The sequence below is a fragment of the Ambystoma mexicanum genome, chromosome 2p, assembly GCF_040938575.1.
Source record: "Ambystoma mexicanum isolate Mex_15411 chromosome 2p, UKY_AmexF1_1, whole genome shotgun sequence".
Taxonomy (NCBI): domain Eukaryota; kingdom Metazoa; phylum Chordata; class Amphibia; order Caudata; family Ambystomatidae; genus Ambystoma; species Ambystoma mexicanum.
The window spans coordinates 1347263864-1347283208 of NC_090923.1; the positions used below are offsets into that span (position 1 = coordinate 1347263864).

The 19345-nt window shown below is 45.3% G+C and overlaps 1 protein-coding gene across 2 annotated transcripts in view; it reads right to left on the bottom strand.

The window, feature by feature from the left end:
* Positions 1 to 19345, bottom strand: part of MYO15A (myosin XVA) — a 3541761-nt gene that overhangs the window by 2407938 nt on the left and 1114478 nt on the right. For both annotated transcript variants that reach the window (XM_069645706.1, XM_069645705.1), the window contains exon 26: positions 18503 to 18633. In XM_069645706.1, coding sequence (XP_069501807.1) covers positions 18503 to 18633 — 131 coding nt within the window. The remainder of the gene's footprint in view (positions 1 to 18502; positions 18634 to 19345) is intronic.

Below are 19345 nucleotides of genomic sequence, written 5' to 3' on the forward strand. Positions count from 1 at the left end.
ATTTTCAGATCTACAACATTTGTATAATATGCCCTGTTCTTACCTTCTCTGCGACTAAAACTCTTAAAGGCCTCATTACGAGATGGGCGGTATTCGGGCAGTAAATCTGACTGCCTCACCGTAATTACCGCTGGATTACAAGTGGCAGCGGCAGAGTTAATCCCCACCTGACTCTATGGGGCATTTTTGTCGGAATTACTGCTGATGTAATTCTGCCGATTTTGCTGATTTTTGGTGAAAAGTGGGAGGTTTGACCTCCAGCATGATGGGGGAGGTAAATCCCCCACTCAAGGGCCATACTCATAGTATGGCGGTGCAGGAAAAGGTGCAGTAATTCAGCTGCTGCCAATTCTTCCCTGCACCACCATACTTGTAAAGATCCTATTCTTAGACAGATTATTTTGTACTTTGGGCTTCATCATGAGTTGTGCGGTATCCCGGTGATAAATCTGCCAGAATACCATCCAACACAATTACTGTTAACTCCACTTGGTCCGATGGTGTTACCGCCGGATTACAAGTGGCTGTGTAAGTCCCCATTTTTTTTGAGTCTATAGGACTCAATGGGGCATTTTTGACACAATTACTGCTGTGGTAATTGTGAAGAAAATGGGCAGAAAATATGCAGATTTACATCCAGCTCAGAGCTGGAGGCGAATCCTCCAACTTTCCCCCAAACTCGTAATTGGGTAGTGTATGCATTTTTACTGCATCGCCTAACTCGTGATGAGGCCCCTTGACTATTGCTCGACATTCCTTTTGCATCTCCCTCTCTATGCTGTTTTTCATCTTTATTCTCGTTTTAACTCTTCTGTCCATCTTCTTTGCTTGTTTATTCCCCATTCTCATGTTTCCTTTTCTTACTCCACTTTGTTGGCTTTCCTTCCCCACGCGTCTTCAGTTTTGCGATGTAGGTAGTTTTACAATGTGCTATAGCATTGTACCTTCTTATTTTCTTTTCTTTCATTTCTGTCTACTTGCACGTTGTCCCTTTTGTCGTGTAAACTCTAAATTGCCCTCCCTTTCTTTTTATGCTCTTCTCTCCTCCGCTCATCATTGTCTCATCTGCTCTTCTCTGAAAAATCACCTTCTAGCTATTCCCCTCAATTAAAACATTTAGCATTGTGTTGTTGTGTTGTTGTCTTTGACACAATATTTGTTACTTCTTATTTGTAATTTCTATGTACAGCCCTTTGGTGAAAGCGTGTTATGAATTGAAGTGCAATAAAAATATAAATAAAACAGAAGGATGTTTTTATATTCAGTGTCGAAAGTGGCCTTTCTGTGTGACTAGCATTGTGCCGATTGAGCTGTTGAGCCAGTGTGTTACACTTCGAGGTGCGGCTTGACACGCACCCCTAGGGCTGAGGGTCCTTTTCTCAGATTACTAATCCCAAAATCGGGATGCGGAGAGGAGTAGCGGGCGCGCTGCGCAAGCCTTATCCGTACACTCTACGGCTGACAGCTGGTGTTCTGAGCAACAGCCCGTGATTAGTGGAGGACCGTTTTCTGGGACCCAGTGCTGTGTTGCTGGCTGATTAGCCTGGCGCCTAGAGATCCTGCGGGACGTGCAGGCGCCTCACACCCAGCCTTGGTCCACTAGGGCTGTAGGAGCTGTTGGGTGAGATTGGTTTCCACTAAATTAGTTGGCTGTTGCCACGTGCCCAGTGTAAATGTTAGTGATTCTGTTTTCCTGCCTAAATCTAACTAACATTAGTATTCTACATTTGTCTTTTTGCTTTAGTTGTTTTTCATTTTTTCTCTATCTTTAAACTTTGCAATTCTGCAAGTACTTTACTATTCAAGCCAGGCCTCCAGATAAGGTGAGTACTAGGCCTTTTTACGCAGGAAAATCTTGTAAATACGGCAGCTTTATTATTTTCCTGTGTACATTTACACACAGGTTTAGAGCAGAGGGCAGTGCAAAGGTCAGGTTACTTGGCAGAAACCAGAAGGCTTCTTTTGATTTTTATCTACATGGATGTAATTGCAAGCCACCTCTGAAACAGAATGTATTTCTCTGAAGCCTTTAAAAAAAAGAAACTGCACCCTGTAATAAAAGGAATGGTTTCTTTCCATTGAGCTTCAGAAGCACTGTGCATATATTCCTACAATTTTAGGATTGTATCATTAATAAGATGGAAAACTAAGTTGCAATTGAGAATTAATATTTTGTAACAAATTATCCATTATTTCCAGTGAAAGCAAACCAGTATTGCATAATTGTATTTTTCTGAGTTCCGGTGCTGTGTGCATAATCATGCGGAGGCAGATCATTTTTACACTTATAATTTAATTTACACTCTAATTATAAAAACAGTGTGTAGTTTGCATCCATTAAACCTTGCAGTCAATGGGGTATATTACTATAGATGGTCAGTGACAGCAGAGTCTTTGCTCAAGGGTGAGTGATTGTTATTACACCAATCACAGGTGTTCTAGCCTCTCAAATCCTCAAGACTATAATTAAAACATCCAAAACCTGACTATCCAGGAAGTGCAAGCGCTGTTAAAAAACAAACGAATGAAAGTTACATTGGTAATTGAATTAGAAACTCAGCAAAACCTGTCCTTATGATAATCCAGATAGGTATTTAACTTTATGTAGTGCTTCATAAAATGGTTTGTCCAACATCTAGGTACTGTGATTATTATATCTCAGTCAACTCTTAGTTAACCGACCTCTGAAGGATGTTAGCCAATACGATTGCTCAGCCTATAGATGGAGTTCACTGTTAGGCAGCGATTATTGGTAAGTACGTATTGATCCCAGGGTTAGGGATCCTCCAACAAAAGTGATCAAGGTTATAATGGTAGCTGTTTGATATAGAATTAACATTTACATTCACACACTGCACAATATAGAAACACTATGATTGGACCACAGCATGAGCGGGGGTCCCCATGATCTAAGTTATTTATGCGAGTATAAATAGAGTGAATTCATAGTGAATAACAGTTGTTGTGTAATCAAAGAGTCCATGAATCATAGAGTTAAACTTACTTAAATAGACAGACAGTTATACGAGCAGATATATGTATAATATTTCTGAAGTGTTGAAAAGACACATTCACGCATGCACGGAGGAGATCAGTGAAACGCATCACGGCATCGCGCACAGCAGCGCGCATGTGTGGGAATGAGTAGTGTTGATAAATGCTATTACGAGTGGCGGCAGCTCTTTTTGAATAGCTGTCGCGTACGGAGAGCAGGAGAGTAGAGGTAAGCACAACGGAAGAGGAGGCTAAGTGGGAATACTGAAGGAGGGGGACCACAGATAAAGAAATAGTTATACACATATATATAAATATCTGTTTCAGAGGATCCGCGCTAAATAAGGATACTGGCAACAGAGGTGAACATACACTCTGGGGACGAAAAACCAAACAGGTAGAAAGCGTTTGGTATATTATGATATTATATTGTGAAATGAGGTTTAACAATGATCTATAATGGATGTTTTTGTATTTTTTGACTTGTTATATTGATGTGAACGCCATGATGGAACACAACTTTAACCTGGTATGTGCATGCATTTACTTTACGATTTCACGTTTGGGTGAACCATTGGGAATGGGTCATGGTGTTGTGAATATCACTGATTGATAACAAATAGTGTTGATAGCCCTGATGATGGACAGATGTCCGAAATGCATTGGCAATAATTTTGAAACACTGATTGGTTAGGAATAAATAAACAATTGAAATATTGGAAATATTATAACAAAAATGGTGGATTACTTAATGAAGAAATATAAATTACTAATGAGAATGAATTGAAACCCGTTGAGGGGAGTGAGAGCGAGCTCACCCAGGGTTGGAAGTTGTTCAGCCCTATTGTATGGATACTGAGTGAAATAGTACCATCCTGAGTTGGAACACTAGGGGTTTCATTCATTGGTTACTTTAGGGTGGGTCTCAGGAACTTTTCATAGTCTGTGATATCTTCGCCTTAGAGGAGACATGGGTAACCTTTGATATCCAAATTGACGGCTATGTTATTTTTCAAACGCCTGCTTTAAAAGGTCAAAGAGGCCGTCAGGGCCGGAGGTCTATTGATTAGGATAAAAAATCATTGCAATCCAAAATTAATTCTATCTGGCCCCCATGGTGGTAATGGGCTGGCTGTGGAAGTGTTCGCCCTCGATGAGGGCGGGGTCTGCCAGAGTATGTTAATTGTGAACATCTATGATTCCCCTGGTACCTCTGTTTCTGACACTGTGTTTGATGATCTGGACGTGATATTGTTATCTTGGCCCTGTGCTTTGACTAATAACTCAGTGATCCTTGGTGGCGATTGGAATGCTAGGTGTGTAGACAAGGATGGGAGTGGTGGGTTTAAAAACAAAATCCTGTCTGATTATTGCATAATGTCTTTTCAAATATCAAATGCAAGGGGAATGCAGTAGCTGGGCTTTCTAAAGGAGTGGAATTTGACCCTGCTGAAGGGCCGAGCTACGGGGGATCAGCCTGGTGGCTGGACCTGGTCAGTAGGGACAAAAAAGGCCAAACTGGAATATATTGCTGGTAACGATTGTCTGCTGGAGTGAGTAGTTTCCTTAAAAGTGGCTTTTAACGTCTGCAGTGATCTTGCCACTCTTTCTCTGGCTATTAAGACATCAACTGATAATCTGGGGCCCCGCATGTGTGGGAATTTGATGCTTAATCATGCTGGGAATAGGATTAGGTGGACCCAGAACAAGATCACTAAGCTATGTTCCTCTGCCTTCCCACTGGAGGAGTCTCAGAGGTAAAAATGAATTGGCTATTGAATCCTGGCTACATAAGGGTGTCCAGTCATTTGGTCGACTGAAAACTGGTCAAATGACATTTGGTCGACGCAATTTGGTCGAAAACCAAATGGTCGAATTTTTTTTTATTTATATATTTATTTTTCGGGTTTTCGTTTTTTAAAAAAAGGGGTTTTTAGAGAAAAAAAGGGGGTTGGGGGGGACCCCCCCAAAAAAATAAAAAAAAGGGGTGAAAATAAAAAAAAAAAAAAAATTCGACCATTTGGTTTTCGACCAAATTGGTTCGACCATTTGTCTGGTCGACCAATTTTTTTCGACCAAATGTCTGGTAACCCTACATAAGCTATCCCACTAGATAGGTATTTGTAACTGGAACCCCACACTAGCGGGTAGAACTAAGGTGGATAAACCATTTGATATAAACATCCAAGACCACCAACGCAGGATGCATAGGGAAATTAGAGCTTTCGTGGCGCCCGGTCAGCACCAGGGCCTCACACCCCATGCACATCATGCTATTAAAATGATAAAGAGTAAATACTGAGTCTGGTTAAAACATCACCGCCTGTCCAAACAAAGGTCTGATTGGCAGAATTCTGTACAAATATTGACACCTCGAGACAGTGGTGCTATATGGAAAAACTTGGCCTCCTCTAGGGACGAGAGTCTGACCAAGATTTTAAATTCCAAATCTGGGGCCTACTGGGTAAAGATTGTCACTGCAAAATTCTTCAAGATAGAGACATCCGTTTGGTCTGTGTCTGTGTGCACTGAAGGTCCGTGGCCTTTACCAATGAGTCATAAGATTTTGTTAGATGCCATCCTAAAGCTCAAGTTTTCCAAGGCGCATGGCCCAAATGGCCTGGCTAACATAGTCTTAAAGAATGACCCTGACAACTGGTCTCAGGTACTCTTAATTCATTTTTATTGAGTTTGCAGAGAATGCATGATTCCGCCCAGATGGCGGCAGGCAGTGCTTATTCCGGTCCATAAAAAAGGTGATCGGACCAACTCTAACAACTACAGTCTGCTGTCAATGTTAGACGTGACTGGCAACATTTTTGCATCTTTTGTACTAAATGAGCTTCAGAAATGGGCGTTAGCCTGCAAAGTAGCAGGTGCTACTTTTGCTCAAAACGGCTTTCGCCCCGGGTCTGGTACTTCCCATAATATCAGAGCTTTGGATTAGCTCATTCAGTCCACTCGGAGTAATAAGGATACCACTTTGTACATCGCTTTTGTGGACTTTAGAAGCGCTGTTGACCAGGTTGACAGGGACGTAGTATGGTCTAGGCTTAGGGACTTAAAATTGTGCAAATATAGATAATCCTACATAGCAATAACAGTATCAGAGTTAGGTTGGGTAACGGAGGGGGTCTCTGACTCCATTCCCACAAATTTGGGAGTTAAACAAGGGTGCGTAGTGGCCCCATTGTTGTTTAACTTATATATAGCTGACCTCCTCCATCGCCTGCTCGCAAAAGCAAATTGTCCCGCCAAGATTGAAGACCTACGTATGGTGGGCATGTTGTACGCTGATGACTTGGTCCTGTTCGATCGGACCTATGCAGGCATGAAGAACATGCTTAATGAGTTATCGGCTTATGACCATCTACCAGGCCTGACCATCAACCTAGAGAAGACCAGCGTAATGCTAGTCTTGAGGAAAAAGGTCAACAAGTTTAGGATGGACACTTTAATTGGGACTATAGAATAGGCCCTGTCCTATCCCTATCTGTGTTTGGAGATAAACCCCTTGGCCGACTATAGCCATATAATAATTAACAAGACTAGAAGAGCTAAACAACTGACTCTCCAGGTGTGTACATTTGCCAAAGGTCATGCCAGATTCTCCATCAAAGATATCATCATGCTGTATAGCCAATGCTTTGTTCCTGCTATACTGTACGGCCTTGAGGCTCTTGCTATGCAGGGCTTCTCCTGGCTAAATAAACTGGAGGGCTTTTACTGGCGATCTACCCTGGGCCTGGGGCCCTCATGTTCTATGGAATTCTTGTGCCTTGAACTGGGCTTAACCTCATTGTGTGGAATGGCAACTCAGGCCAGAGGATGCCTATACATAAAGTCCTGATCTGCGTCGGCATGTAAGCTATTAACAGCATGAGGGCAGAATTGTGTCACAGAAAAGGGTTTTAAGGGCTTCAATTGTAAGGCGCTAAACAAGAAATTTTTTGCAGAAATAAACTGTATTCCAGGTTTCAGTAAAAAAACTCCTTATATCCATCTAAAAAAATTGTTTGAGCGAAAGTTTAACAAGTGGGATTGGTGCGAGAATAACACCCACCTCTCGAAGTTAAAAGGTTATGAAGCAGTCTGCCATGTGGTACGCTGCTACAGAAGGACTCAGCCCTATCTGTTATGGTGTCCTGACCCTGCATTAAGAATGTTCCTGTTGATGCTTCGCACAAATCAACTGCCAGTACTTTCTGTGATAGGATCCTGGTTAGGTTTAGCTGCAGAAATCAGGCATTGTCGTATTTGTGGTCTCAAAGGTAACGATGAGACTGCCAGGCATGTGCTTACTCAGGGTAGTAAACTGGGGCCACTTTATATGTTTAACCTCAGTGGTCTTGTGCGTAGTTATGAGGGAATCCTATCTGATTCTTTTTGGGATTATTGCTTAAACGTTGATACAATTTCGGCTCAGATAGCCCTGTATCTTGTATGGCTGCACATGAAACCTTTGTTGATTGTTTGATGGGGTATGCTTTTCTGCTAAACTATCACTAAGCTGTAGAAGCATGGTATGATAGGAGGGGTAGAATGAATGAAATACAGAATTAATTATGTAATGAAGTGATTGAAAGAAAGTTCTCTGGCAATCTATGAAATACTCTGAAAGAAGGCAGTGAATTAAATGAAACGAGGGTCTACGCTAAAATATACTATATATACTCTACAATGCTTACGGAACGGAAAGATCATGCGTGTTGTATGTCTTTAGACTTAGGGTTGTATAGACCTTCCAGTTTCTTTGATTTATGGTTTATATGAAGGCAGTGTCACAGCCTGACAAATCTGACGATCGCAGAGCCATGCTGATCCCAACTGAAAGATGGAATTAATAATTCAATTCATTAATTTATTTGATTGATCGATTTGACTCGATTCAACTTAAGTAACGCTAACTGTTATGTGTCTTTTATGTGTGGATCTCTGAACAGCTTTGCCTTTTGTTTTTGATTGATCTTTGCTGTGTTTCATGGTTCGATTTGGTTTAATTGAGGTTATGTTGACCTTGTTTTGGCCGACTTGGATTGTATTAATTTGAAGTGATGTTTGATTGATTGCTGGGTTTGTTATGTTATGTATATTGTACATTCTAAATGTTTTAACTGCTTTAGTTGATTTCTTGAAATTAATGTAAAATTCAAATTGAACTAAATCACAAAGAATTATTATTATTATATTGTTATCTAGCAAGTTGCCTGCTACACCATCTTCAACTGTCTTACTACCCCATAGCTTGTCTTCTGCCTCTGTTTACTCGTGACTTGCCAGACACTTCTTTGACTTGCCTGTGAACCCTGGTACCTGTCACCTCTGTGTGTTATTTATCAACTTACTTTGAGACCATTCTATTACCTTTTTGACTCCTCTACAAAACGAGTAGCTGTCTTCCACATTCATGGTGTGTCAACTAAATAAAGCTGTGTGTGGCTCTGCCATCAGTCCTTCTCAAGTGAGGCCCTTATGGAACCCTTGTGGGTGTTTGGTGGTTGGGAAAAGAGTAGGGAGGCTTCCACTACGGACTCCTGCTAGAGTCTCAGGGCAAGCACAGGGACAGATTATGTGTAAAGACTGCAGCCTGCTGAACTCTCAATTCATCACCTTTCACGGGCACCGGGTGCCAAAAGGTGATGCATCTTGCAATGTGCAATAATGAAAGGTGCACCTGCTACTTCATCAAGAGCAACGTTTCCAGGTGGAAGATGGAGTAATTCGTAGTTAAATTATTTCTGATACATTTGCAACGGATTATATTGATCAAAAATTGCAGAATACTGTAACGTGTGAGTTATTTAAAAAGATATTGCATGTGTGCTGTTTTAAAACACATTTCAGGTGAGTTATTTAAATGTTCTTCTAGTGGAAACAGAAAGAACATGCAGTGAAAAACGTGTTGTTCTTAGTAATAGAAAACCTAGTAGGAAGGAGGTGCCTGCAGATACCTTGCCTAGGGCATGCAGGCATGCAGGAAGTCAGCCCAGAAGGCTCTAGGGACTGCAATTTAGGACATTTAGAGCGAGTGCAAAATGTATTAATTTCCCCATTGATGGCTTTCACCTTTTTGCTGCTACGCACCCTTCCAACTGCATGTGCTAGTTCATGCTTTGGCTGCGTTTTTGGCCAGTCGGCCATGCAGTGCCTTTGTCTTCTTTGCACCTTTAAAATGGCTGCTTCATTTTTCCATTCACCGAGTGCTCAGCTTCCTGCCTCTGCCTCACTCTGATTGGCCTTCCTTCTCCATTTCAACCCAATCAGGAGCCGGAAGGTGAATAGCCACCCTGTTTCAAAGGACCACTTTCTAAGGAGCAGGGGTATTGCTACGTCTGGAAAAGATCTCGGGCTACCCTAAATTTGGGACTGTGGGCTTGCTAGCCTTTTTGGTGGTAACCCCTCAGCTTCTAATGAGCCTGCCAGGGCCTGGAGTGCCACAGAAAACTCTGTTCTATCTATGTCCGTCCATCGGACTAATTCCTGGACTGGTCCTCAGCCTCTGGATCAAAGGCCTTCCACGATCCCTGCAGTAATGAGTGCGAGTTTGTCTGTTCTACCATTACTAACTCTCCTGAGGCATTGCCAATGTTGTACTCTCAATCCATTTTCTTAACTAACCGCATTCCTTTTTACTACATCTACTTCTTTCATACGCAGCATTTAAAAAAACGTTTTTAAGGTTTGTTGCTTAATTCGAATTTGGGTGCTTCTGTTTCCCTGTGCTCCATCTGCATTCAGTGTTGCTGCATTTAAAAAAAAACGTGTTTGGGGTGTGTTGCTTAATTCAAATGTGGGTGCTCCTGTTACCCTTGCATCATGCTGCACTGTGTTTCATTCTGCTGTGGCCGATATCGAACTTGACTTGTGTGCACATGCTGCATTGTGTTTCATTCTGCTTTAGCTAAAATCAAACATGGCTGTGAGCTTGCTATTACCATTTAAAAAAAGAAAATCGCTTTTTGCTGGGTGCACAACTGTTACTTTACTAACTTTACAAATAGTGTTTGCTGTGAGTACATCCTGTATTAACATCTACATGTCCTACCTTGTCCTCTGTGCCTCCCCCGCCTGCCCACTGACCCCCACTGCCTGTGTTCCCCCACCCCTTCCTTGTGCCTCAGTACATCAGCCTGGTAAGTGTGCTCCTCACCACTGCAGCTAACTATGTCGCTATCTATCTCTCTTATCTTCTCTAACTGCTTCTCTATTTCCTATCCCTCTCCTATCACTAAATCTGTCCGGAAGTGGGCTCCAACCCAGGCCTTCCTATTGCAGACACCTATGTTGCGGCTTCAGCCAGAGAGACTCTCACAGACATCCTCTTTGTCGTTCCCTCTCCCGACTTGTGGACTCTCCACATGGTTGCCGTTCTCTCTCCTATTGCCTCTTCTCGCATTAACAATAGCACCGGCTGGGAAGTCCTCCTTGGCCATTTCCAGGGTCATCATTAATGTCTATCGGAATGGAACCATCATGGTTCAGGGTCCTCAACCCAACCTTCTCTTCTTTGACAGGCTCCTACCTCGCCTCTCAAACCTTACCTCTCCCCCTGGACAGGCTCCCTTGCGTACTGGGCCTTCCTCCTCCGCACAAGCTCCCTTTCCTGTTGTGCCTTTCCCCTCCTCCGCCCAGGCGCCCTTCCCTACTGTGCCTTCCCCCTCCTCTGCACAGGCTCCCTTGCCTACTGTGCCTTCCCCCTCCTACGCATATGCTCCCTTGCCTGTTGTGGTTTCCTCCTCCTCTGCACAGGCTTCATTGCCTACTGTGCCCTCCTCCTCCTCTACACAAGTTCCCTCTCCTTTCCTCACTGTCCCTTGTCGGCCTTGGCTCCTCCGCCACCCTCCACTATCCCTCTGGCTCTTCTGCCACCCTGAGGGGACCACTGTCCCCTGCGCCCGTCCATGAAAAGACCTTCTATAATGGCAAGCTGCTCCATATTGTCACGCTTAACTCTCGCTCTGCTGTCAAACACTCGTCTGACATCTACAACCTCCTTGAACTCATGGATCTTGATGTACTCTCCATCACAGAGAAATTGTTCAAGGACAGCTCTGTCACGAGCTTTGACACACTCCACCCTGAAGGATACAAGATCCTCTCTGTGCCCAGGCCCAAGGGGGGGTGGCTCTGATCTTTCCAGAATGGATACCTGTGCCCATCAACCCTAATCAGGCCTATTACCCCTTCGACTTGCCTAGTCTGCAGGCTCTCACTCTCTCCTAAATCTTCACTCCTTATGGCCACCTTCTATCGGCCACCAGGAAAGTCCACTCTCTTCCTTTTGGAATGGGCTGACCTGGCCTCCTCTCTACTTTCCTCCTCCTCTCAACTCCTCCTGCTGGGTGATCTCAACATCCATCTGGACTCTCCGGACTCCTTAGGACATTTCCGCAACCTATGCGATTATCTCTCCCTCTCTATCTTACAGTCTGGCTCCACGCACACAGCGGGCCCCACTTTGAATGCTTTCATCTCTACCGACTTCCCTCCCTCTATACCTCTCACTACCTCTCTCTCTTGGACAGACCACTCTCTTCTCTCATCACACTTGAAGCTCTCCTCTCCTGTTGCATCAGCACATCCAGTGCGGCCACTCAGTCTCAAAGTCACCAGCCCCATGAAAAGAGTGACTGAGGCTGACTCCCACCCTGACACAGCCCTCGCTAACTTCAATCTCTCTATCTCTAACACACTTGATACGCTTGCCACTGTCATGAGGGTTCGATTGAAGCCTTCCAAAAAGTGCAACTCTTGGTATGACTCCGATCTGGCTGCCCTTAAACTCAAGTGTAGGGCAGCTGAGCGGAACTGGATTTCGTCAGGCGGACCCTCTGACAAACTGGCCTGCTGCCTCCTTCAAAGGCAATATCGTCTCTGCATCCAAACCAACAAAAGAGTCTTTATTCAAGCCTGCATCTCTGCGGCATCAATCAACACGGCCCAACTTTTCAAAGTCTGTGAGGAACTGGCCAATCCTGCAGCAGCCTCCTCTTCTGTCACACCCAGGACCTTTGCTCGGTCCTGGCTGCACACTTCACCGAAAAATCCCAAGAAATCCTTTCCTCTCTCTCCTCCACACCACCTCATTCACCAACACCTCTGGAGTCTCCCTTGCCCCCTCCACCACTTCCTCTCTTCTCTCACTCCCGTCACACCTAATGAGGTCGCCAGACAAGTCCGGTCAATGAAGGCTTCCTCCAACCAGGTGGACCCCTCCCCCTCCAAAACCATTAAGGACAACATTGACTCTCTCGCTCCTGCAATCTTTCTTTTGCCACTGGAGTTTTCCCAACTTCCCTTAAGCACTCCCTTGTGCACCCTCTACTTAAGAAACCCTCTGCTGACCCCTCCATTCCGGCAAACTACCACCCTATCTATATTCTCCCTTTCCTGGGCAAACTCCTGGAGAAGCTGGCTATCTCTCAACTCACCCTCCATACTGAAACTGCTGGTTGTTTCCACAACCATCAGTCTGGCTTTAGTGCATCCAGAGGCCCGGAAACTGCTCTTCTGAACACCTGTGAAGACCTGCTCTCAAATCTCAATACTAACACTTCCTCTGTCCTCATTATTCTTGACCTCTCCTCTGCCTTTGACACGGTAAACCACAACATCCTGATCCTACGCCTGCATGACACCCTGGGAATCACAGGTCAGGCTCTGGCGTGGTTAACCACCTTCCTTTCCGACCGCCCATCCCAGGTGGAACTTGGGTCCTTTCTCTCTACTATCACTCTTTCAACCTGTGGCGTTTCCCAGGGTTCTAACCTATCCCCCTGGTTCCTCAATGTCTACATGGCTGCCCTTGCACGTGTGATTGCCACTTTGATCTCTACCTTTCAGTGTTATGCGGATGACACGCAACTCTCCTTCAGGCTACCCTCAGCCACCTCCTCTACCTTGCTCATATCTGACTGTCTGCAATTCAGTTATGGTGTGCTGCAAACAACTTCTGCCTCAACCCCAGTAAGACTGAGATTGTTCGCATTGGGACTCCTGCTTTCCCACTTCCAACTAAAAGCTACAGCTCATCAGAGGTACTCTTCCTTTTCTCAGATTCCGCCAGCGGCTCACTGTCTCCACAGCCCTGGTTCTCTCAAGGCTGGACTACTGAAACAGCCTCTTTCTCAACGTCCCTGCCTCTGCTCTGCACCCTCTGCAACTCATCCAGAACAGAACCGTTAGACTTATCCTTGGCCTCAAGCCCAGGGACTGCAACTCTCTGGTGCTAAAATCCCTCCACTGGCTCCCTGTGGCAGTAAGGATCAAGTTTAAGACCCTCTGCATTGTCCACAAGGCTTTCTGGGGCCTGGAACCTACCTATTCGCAACATTGCCTGCCTAAATACTGTCCTTCCTGAACCCTCCGCTCATCTACCCACAACCTTCTGTGAGTGAGCCGGTTCTCCAAGCAGAGATTCGGAGGGAGATCTTTATCCTCTGCAGGGGCCTCCCTCTGGAATAGCCTCCCTGCTGCACTCCGTCTTGAGCCTGATCTCCTCAGGTTCCGGAAACTCCTTAAGACATTCCTCTTCTCCTCTTCTTCTCTCTCGCTCTACCCTGCTAATCTTTCTCTCTGCTCTATCCCTCTCTCCCTCCTTTTCCGTGGAGCCTGCTGACTGGCCGCCTGGTGTACCTCAGAGTCTCACAGGGCCCCAGCAACCCTTGTAAGTCCTCTCGCACTCACCTCTGGGCTTTGCACTTGCCTCATCGTTACTGCACTTGGTCAATGACCCATGAGAGTGGCATCTCTCAGCACTTACCCCAGCTTCTGATTGACTGGGGGCACTAGGTCGCGCCCACCCTCCACCCCCTGCACTTGCCCCCCCTCCTGCACATGTCTGCGCACTTGCACGATCTGAATGCACCATGCCTTGAAGATCATCTATATGTTTTCCCCTTGTCTCCCCTCCTTGCATGGTGGCGCCTCAATGCACTTGGAACAACTGCAGAATCAGAGCTATTTGCTGTTATCTAAACTGTTAATTGTATTATATAAACTTGTTCCATGCACCCACTCTGCCTGTGCAGACTTGTCTCGTTCAGAAATTTAAGGGCTCTGAATGACTGTTGGGTTTTTTACCCTTGCTCCCTCCCTCATTAAGCGCTTTGAAACACTTGCTTTGTGTATAGGCACTTTACAAATAAACAATACCAATACCAATCTCTTCAGCCAAAATGTACAGGCATTCCTCTGTTTTTGATTCTGTGTTTGTTTCGCAATTCAATTGGTAAGGACTAGTCGAAAACCAATAGAAATAACAACTATCTCTATTTCAAGTGTAAAAGACATTGGGAGCTGTATTTGTAGCTAGACACATTTCAAAGCAAGCAGCAAAACCTTCCACCACAGTGAAGGGCATCTAGGACATTCTCCATTCACTGTTCGCTGATTTCAGAAGCATTGCAGCAAACTTCAAATTCTTTCCGAAAGAAATGCTCTTTTGCAAAGGAACCGGTTAAAGCGATAAGAAATAATGGAAGTCTGCTCTTAACGCCCAGAGGACTAGAACTAGAAGCAGTGAGAATGTGCAGTCATCATGGGCGTAGGGCATGAGGGAGACAGGGGGGACAAATCCCCCCCACAATTTTAGGTGGAGGGATACAATGGCATTTATCCCCCCAGTTTGTGTGTCTCTCTGCATGTGTAGTGATGCGTGTAAACTTCAGACTCTGAAATGGGCATGCAGTTCAGCAGCAGCGCCACGCTGGTTGTAAAGATTCTTGTTACACGTACAACAAGATGAACTCTCATGCGTTCAGAGCATTCCCCAGCCCTCTCCCCCCGAGGTCACATGCCTAGTCAGGCCCGGCCCGGGGACATACTGCATGTGCCGAGTGCACAGTGCACTGCTGCACAGCCTCCTCCTTTCCAGAAGAAGCCACTAGCAGCAGGCAGCAACGCGTGCTCGGCTCCTCGTGAGAGTCTGACTCTCCGACAGACTGCTCCTGCGAGGCAACGCTGACTCGACCTGCAATCCGAGAGAGAGACCTCACTTATCAGCTAACAACGTAAGTCAAAGTGCCCCCCTGTCTGTGGGTGGCCTTGCCACTACTTGCATAGGGTGCCCTGAATGGGCACCTGTCTAGGCGCTGCGTTTTCCTGCATGGGGTGCGGCTGCCTGTCTCCAAGTTCACATTACAGCACCTGTGCTCGGCAGAGCAATATTCTTTGCCCTAGGCCTGCCTTTCTAGAGCAGTGCTCACACAGCCGAAAAAGAATGCACACAGAGCAATTGCAAGCTGCACCACCCATCAGTGGGTGCGCAGCACCCCGTGCAGTTCTGCCAAGTCAGGGGTGGCGTCGGAATTGAAGCACGTGCGCATCAGTGGCATTCAACACTCACTGCGCCCAATAAACCAACATGTGCATGTATGTAATATTAATAAGCTGGACAAAAAAAAAATCCATGTTTCATAGGGTATTTATCCAAAATTGACAATTTGTTAACAATGCACCGGAAGACATTTTGAAATTCCATTTTGTTTGGAAAGGCACTTCGTAGAAGGTTCTGTGTAGTACAGCCCCCCCCCCCGCCCCCAGCATCCCATCAGACCCACCGCACACAATGCAAGTGGTGTTAAATTTGGAGCCATTTTGCCTGATGATTCTCATATCTTCCACTGCGAGTTGCACACGTTGGAAAGGCTGGCGGATGAGAATGTAGATGTGTTGCTATAATACCTCTGCCAACCCCACGTGTAGATAAAAGTGGGTACTGGGTGTGTGCCATGAATTTGGGACTGCAGCCGCCACATGCTCGTTTGCTGGAAAAGCTACGTCTCTGCATCTAGGGAAGCGTGCAGCTGCCATCAAGTGGGTCCCCTGCGTCCTTGCAGTATTTTAGTACATATGGCCCGCTCTGGTTGCAGAAAGTGCCACCGCACCACTCACACTGCAATCCGCGAATACCTTTCAGTGAGCTCTCTGGTATTGTTTGGGCACAGCGACCCCGCATATATGCGTGTTATATTCTGCACATATCTGCGCACAGGCGCAACCCAGGTAACACGTCCCCACCACCACCACCAGCAGCAACAACACAAAGTATGCAGTGGCAGCACCTGCGAACAATGTTAATAGAACTAAGACTGACACCCCCTCTCAATTTTTCAGATGGAATTCCTTGCTCACCCCCGCAGGTGGGACAGTAGAACTGCATCAACCTGAACAGAGGGAGAGGGGTGCAGGGCCTGGTCCCCCTCTCTAATTCCACTCTCTTGAGGCTATGCAGATAATGCAGGAGGGGTTCCAGAGAAGGCGTGTGTGTGCGCTCAGGTTTAGGGCCGGGGTCGCCAGGGGACGCAACTGCAAACCCCTGAAGTCTCCTTTGCCACCACTGTGGTACCGCTTGATTTTTTTTTTTAATTGAGACTCATGGGCTGTGGCCAGCAGCATGTGGCTCTTTGTTGTGGAGTGGCTGTTTTTCCGATAGCTATAGCAGTAAGCTAGCTCAGTGGGTTGAGCACTGGCTGCTGCAATGTGTGTGTGTGTGTGATTTGCATGTTCGATTCCCAGCAAGGTCAACTCAGCCTTTCATCCTGTTGAGGTTGATAAATGAGTACCCACACAGGTTGGGTGATATTGTATGTATATTTGTTCTATATAAAACGCTTAAGCGTAAATGCTATATAATAAAACATCATTATCATTTGGCCTTGGGCGTCTTCTTGCATTCAAAGTAATTTGGTACTATGGGCCTATATGCGCTGATATTAACAATACATATGGTGATCCATTCTTGTATGAAATGTATATCACATTACACTGATATTGTAACCATATTTTTTCGTAGTGTACTCAGAAACAATGCTATGTGATGCCACTTCCTGTTTTGGCAAGGGGTGAAAGGTTGTGTTGCATTGCTTCCTGTGATGTCACTTCGGGTGGGGGCAAGTTATCCATCACTGATTCCAATGGTAACTGAAAAGATGCTCTGACAACATCCTTAACACATATAGTCGAATCCACTTCATATTATCAGGCCTTTATTTGCAAGGACAGTCCATTCTGCGTCCCTGGTTACTGAATCTTTGCACTTGTGCAAGTGCCATTTTGCGTGGCACTGGCATTTGGGCAAACATTGCCCTAGTGCAAAAAAAACTTTCAGTGCATGTTACACCAGTGAAAAGTTTATCCTACTGCTGCTACAATCCCTAGTCACACTAGTAAGCACTAGGACACACATTACTCAGGTGTAAAAAGTAAGGCATTGAAATGATAGGTTGTTTGCACTAGGGCACTCTTAGCACTTGCGCACATATCTTGGGATCACTGCACTTGGGATGCTGCAAAGTTTATGTAATTCGGCCCAAGGTTTACTAGGATTCCTCACGAGCTGAACATATGTCAGCCCTCCATCCAGTGTGTTCCCGTGGGGAATGCAATGACGTGCTAATGGGCGCGTTTCGTCTTTAGATATACGTTTTTGATGCTGTGGGTGGGCGCCCTCGTTCTTGCCTTGTTTCCTAATGGGGGTTTCTGACACGGCTGTAGTAGGCGAGAGAGAACCAATCACGACCACTCAATACACAATCGGGCACTTCCATCTTTGTAATTTTGGAGGGGCAATCTGCGTGTTGTATGCCTGCTTCCTTCCATGTTACAGATTATACCTCCACCCAAGTAAAGCTAGCCGGTCCACAATTTGAAAGCATGCAGTGCACGCTTGTGTTAGTGTTCTGCACGTTGTGGCAGCTTGTGTTCCTGTTTAATGGTCGGTGGTGTGCAGGTATACTAGTGAGCCGTCGGTTTTTTTGCATCATACGTTTGGCCTCCTGATTTAGATCTCCCGAATGTGTACCTTAATGTCTGTGTGAAAGGTGGTATTCTTACTTATCGAGTTCTTTGACAAAAAAAAGCAAAGTCTCAAGGTATCCCCTGTCCCCCCCAGATTTTATGGGTCTCCTACGTCCCTGCCAGTCATGGTTGTTAAGCCTGTCCATAATCACACAGGTTGTTTAAAACATCACTTGTTTTGATTTATGTATTCTGCTTTATTAGGGATTTTTGCAATGCGCTTAAGGAGACGACTCCAAGCCTGATTCAGACCGTAAGATTACAGCAGGGGTAAGGTTGAAGTCATTGGACACCTGTTGATACCAGGGAAGAGTTTGGTGATGTAATTGGTCAGGGGTCATTCGTTTGCTCTGTAGGCTAGACGGAATCTTGACACGTGGGTTACTAGACTTTCGCTATTATAAGGTATGCTTTGAGGTGCATATCTCGTTTCCAATACAAATTAAACATCTCATATGCCTACGTTCACCAATCATATTCTCGCAACAACCAACAAAAAAATACCCAAACATGCTGCATAAATGCCTCTTTCATATTCACATCATGTTTTTTTATTCCGCTTTGCACTCACACAATGCCGGGTGGTTATCGCTTTTCACCTGTGAGCTTTTACCGTTTTTCCGAAAAAGCTAAACAGTTTTGTAAAAACCGCCAAAGGCCCTTTACTGAATGCCGTTTACCTTCCCCCCTATTGTGTTATGAAACTTACCTTGAAATTAGTTCTGACAAATTTGTTCATGGGAAAGTTGTTAACATCAAGTGGAAGAGTCAACTGGGCATTCGTCTCCATCTTGGGGGCTTGTGTAGGAGTGACGCAATCCATATTCACGTGCTTGTGAGCTGCAAGAGATTTGCAAAATGGATGAGCGCAAGAGAAAGGAGGCCGATTCATTATGATCTTAGATTTCTTTGACTCCTAGTGCCACATTGAATAAAGTCACGGGACAACGGGACATTTTAATTCAGAAGGGTGGGGGGACAACAACATGAGCCGGTGCAGGATTAGTCGGTCACCTGTATTTTGTACTTCCATTCACTGTACTGAAAGCAGTTGATTGGGTATGTTCAGAAAGGACACCAAAGGCCGAACTTTGCAGTCAAGTATTACTCCTCTTCGGTTTCTTTATTGCTCCCAAATCTTAATGCCAGTGCACTCAACGCCAGTGTTTTGGTTGTAAACTAAACCCGTCTGATCCAGACTTGCGGAGTCTGAAGCCGTCTGTGGATCCCTCTGTCTTGACAGCTATCGCGCATGCCTCTTCACCACTGACCCAGTTAAATCTGCTGTTCAACGTTCCAAACCCGATGAGCCCCCCACTCAGCCTTTTGTGGAAGTGTTCCCGTGCAGTGCATCCGTCTTGTTTGTGTAGGGCGGGTAAGCACCTGTCTGCACCCTCCTTTGACGTGGAATACATAAGACTTGAGGAAAAGGGCCTGAAATGGTTATTTATTTAACACAAAAATAACCAAGGGTGAATCTAAACAGAGGTTACAAGTGATAATTCTCCTCATTTACCATTTTTACCACTACCACAGAAGGGACACTGCACTG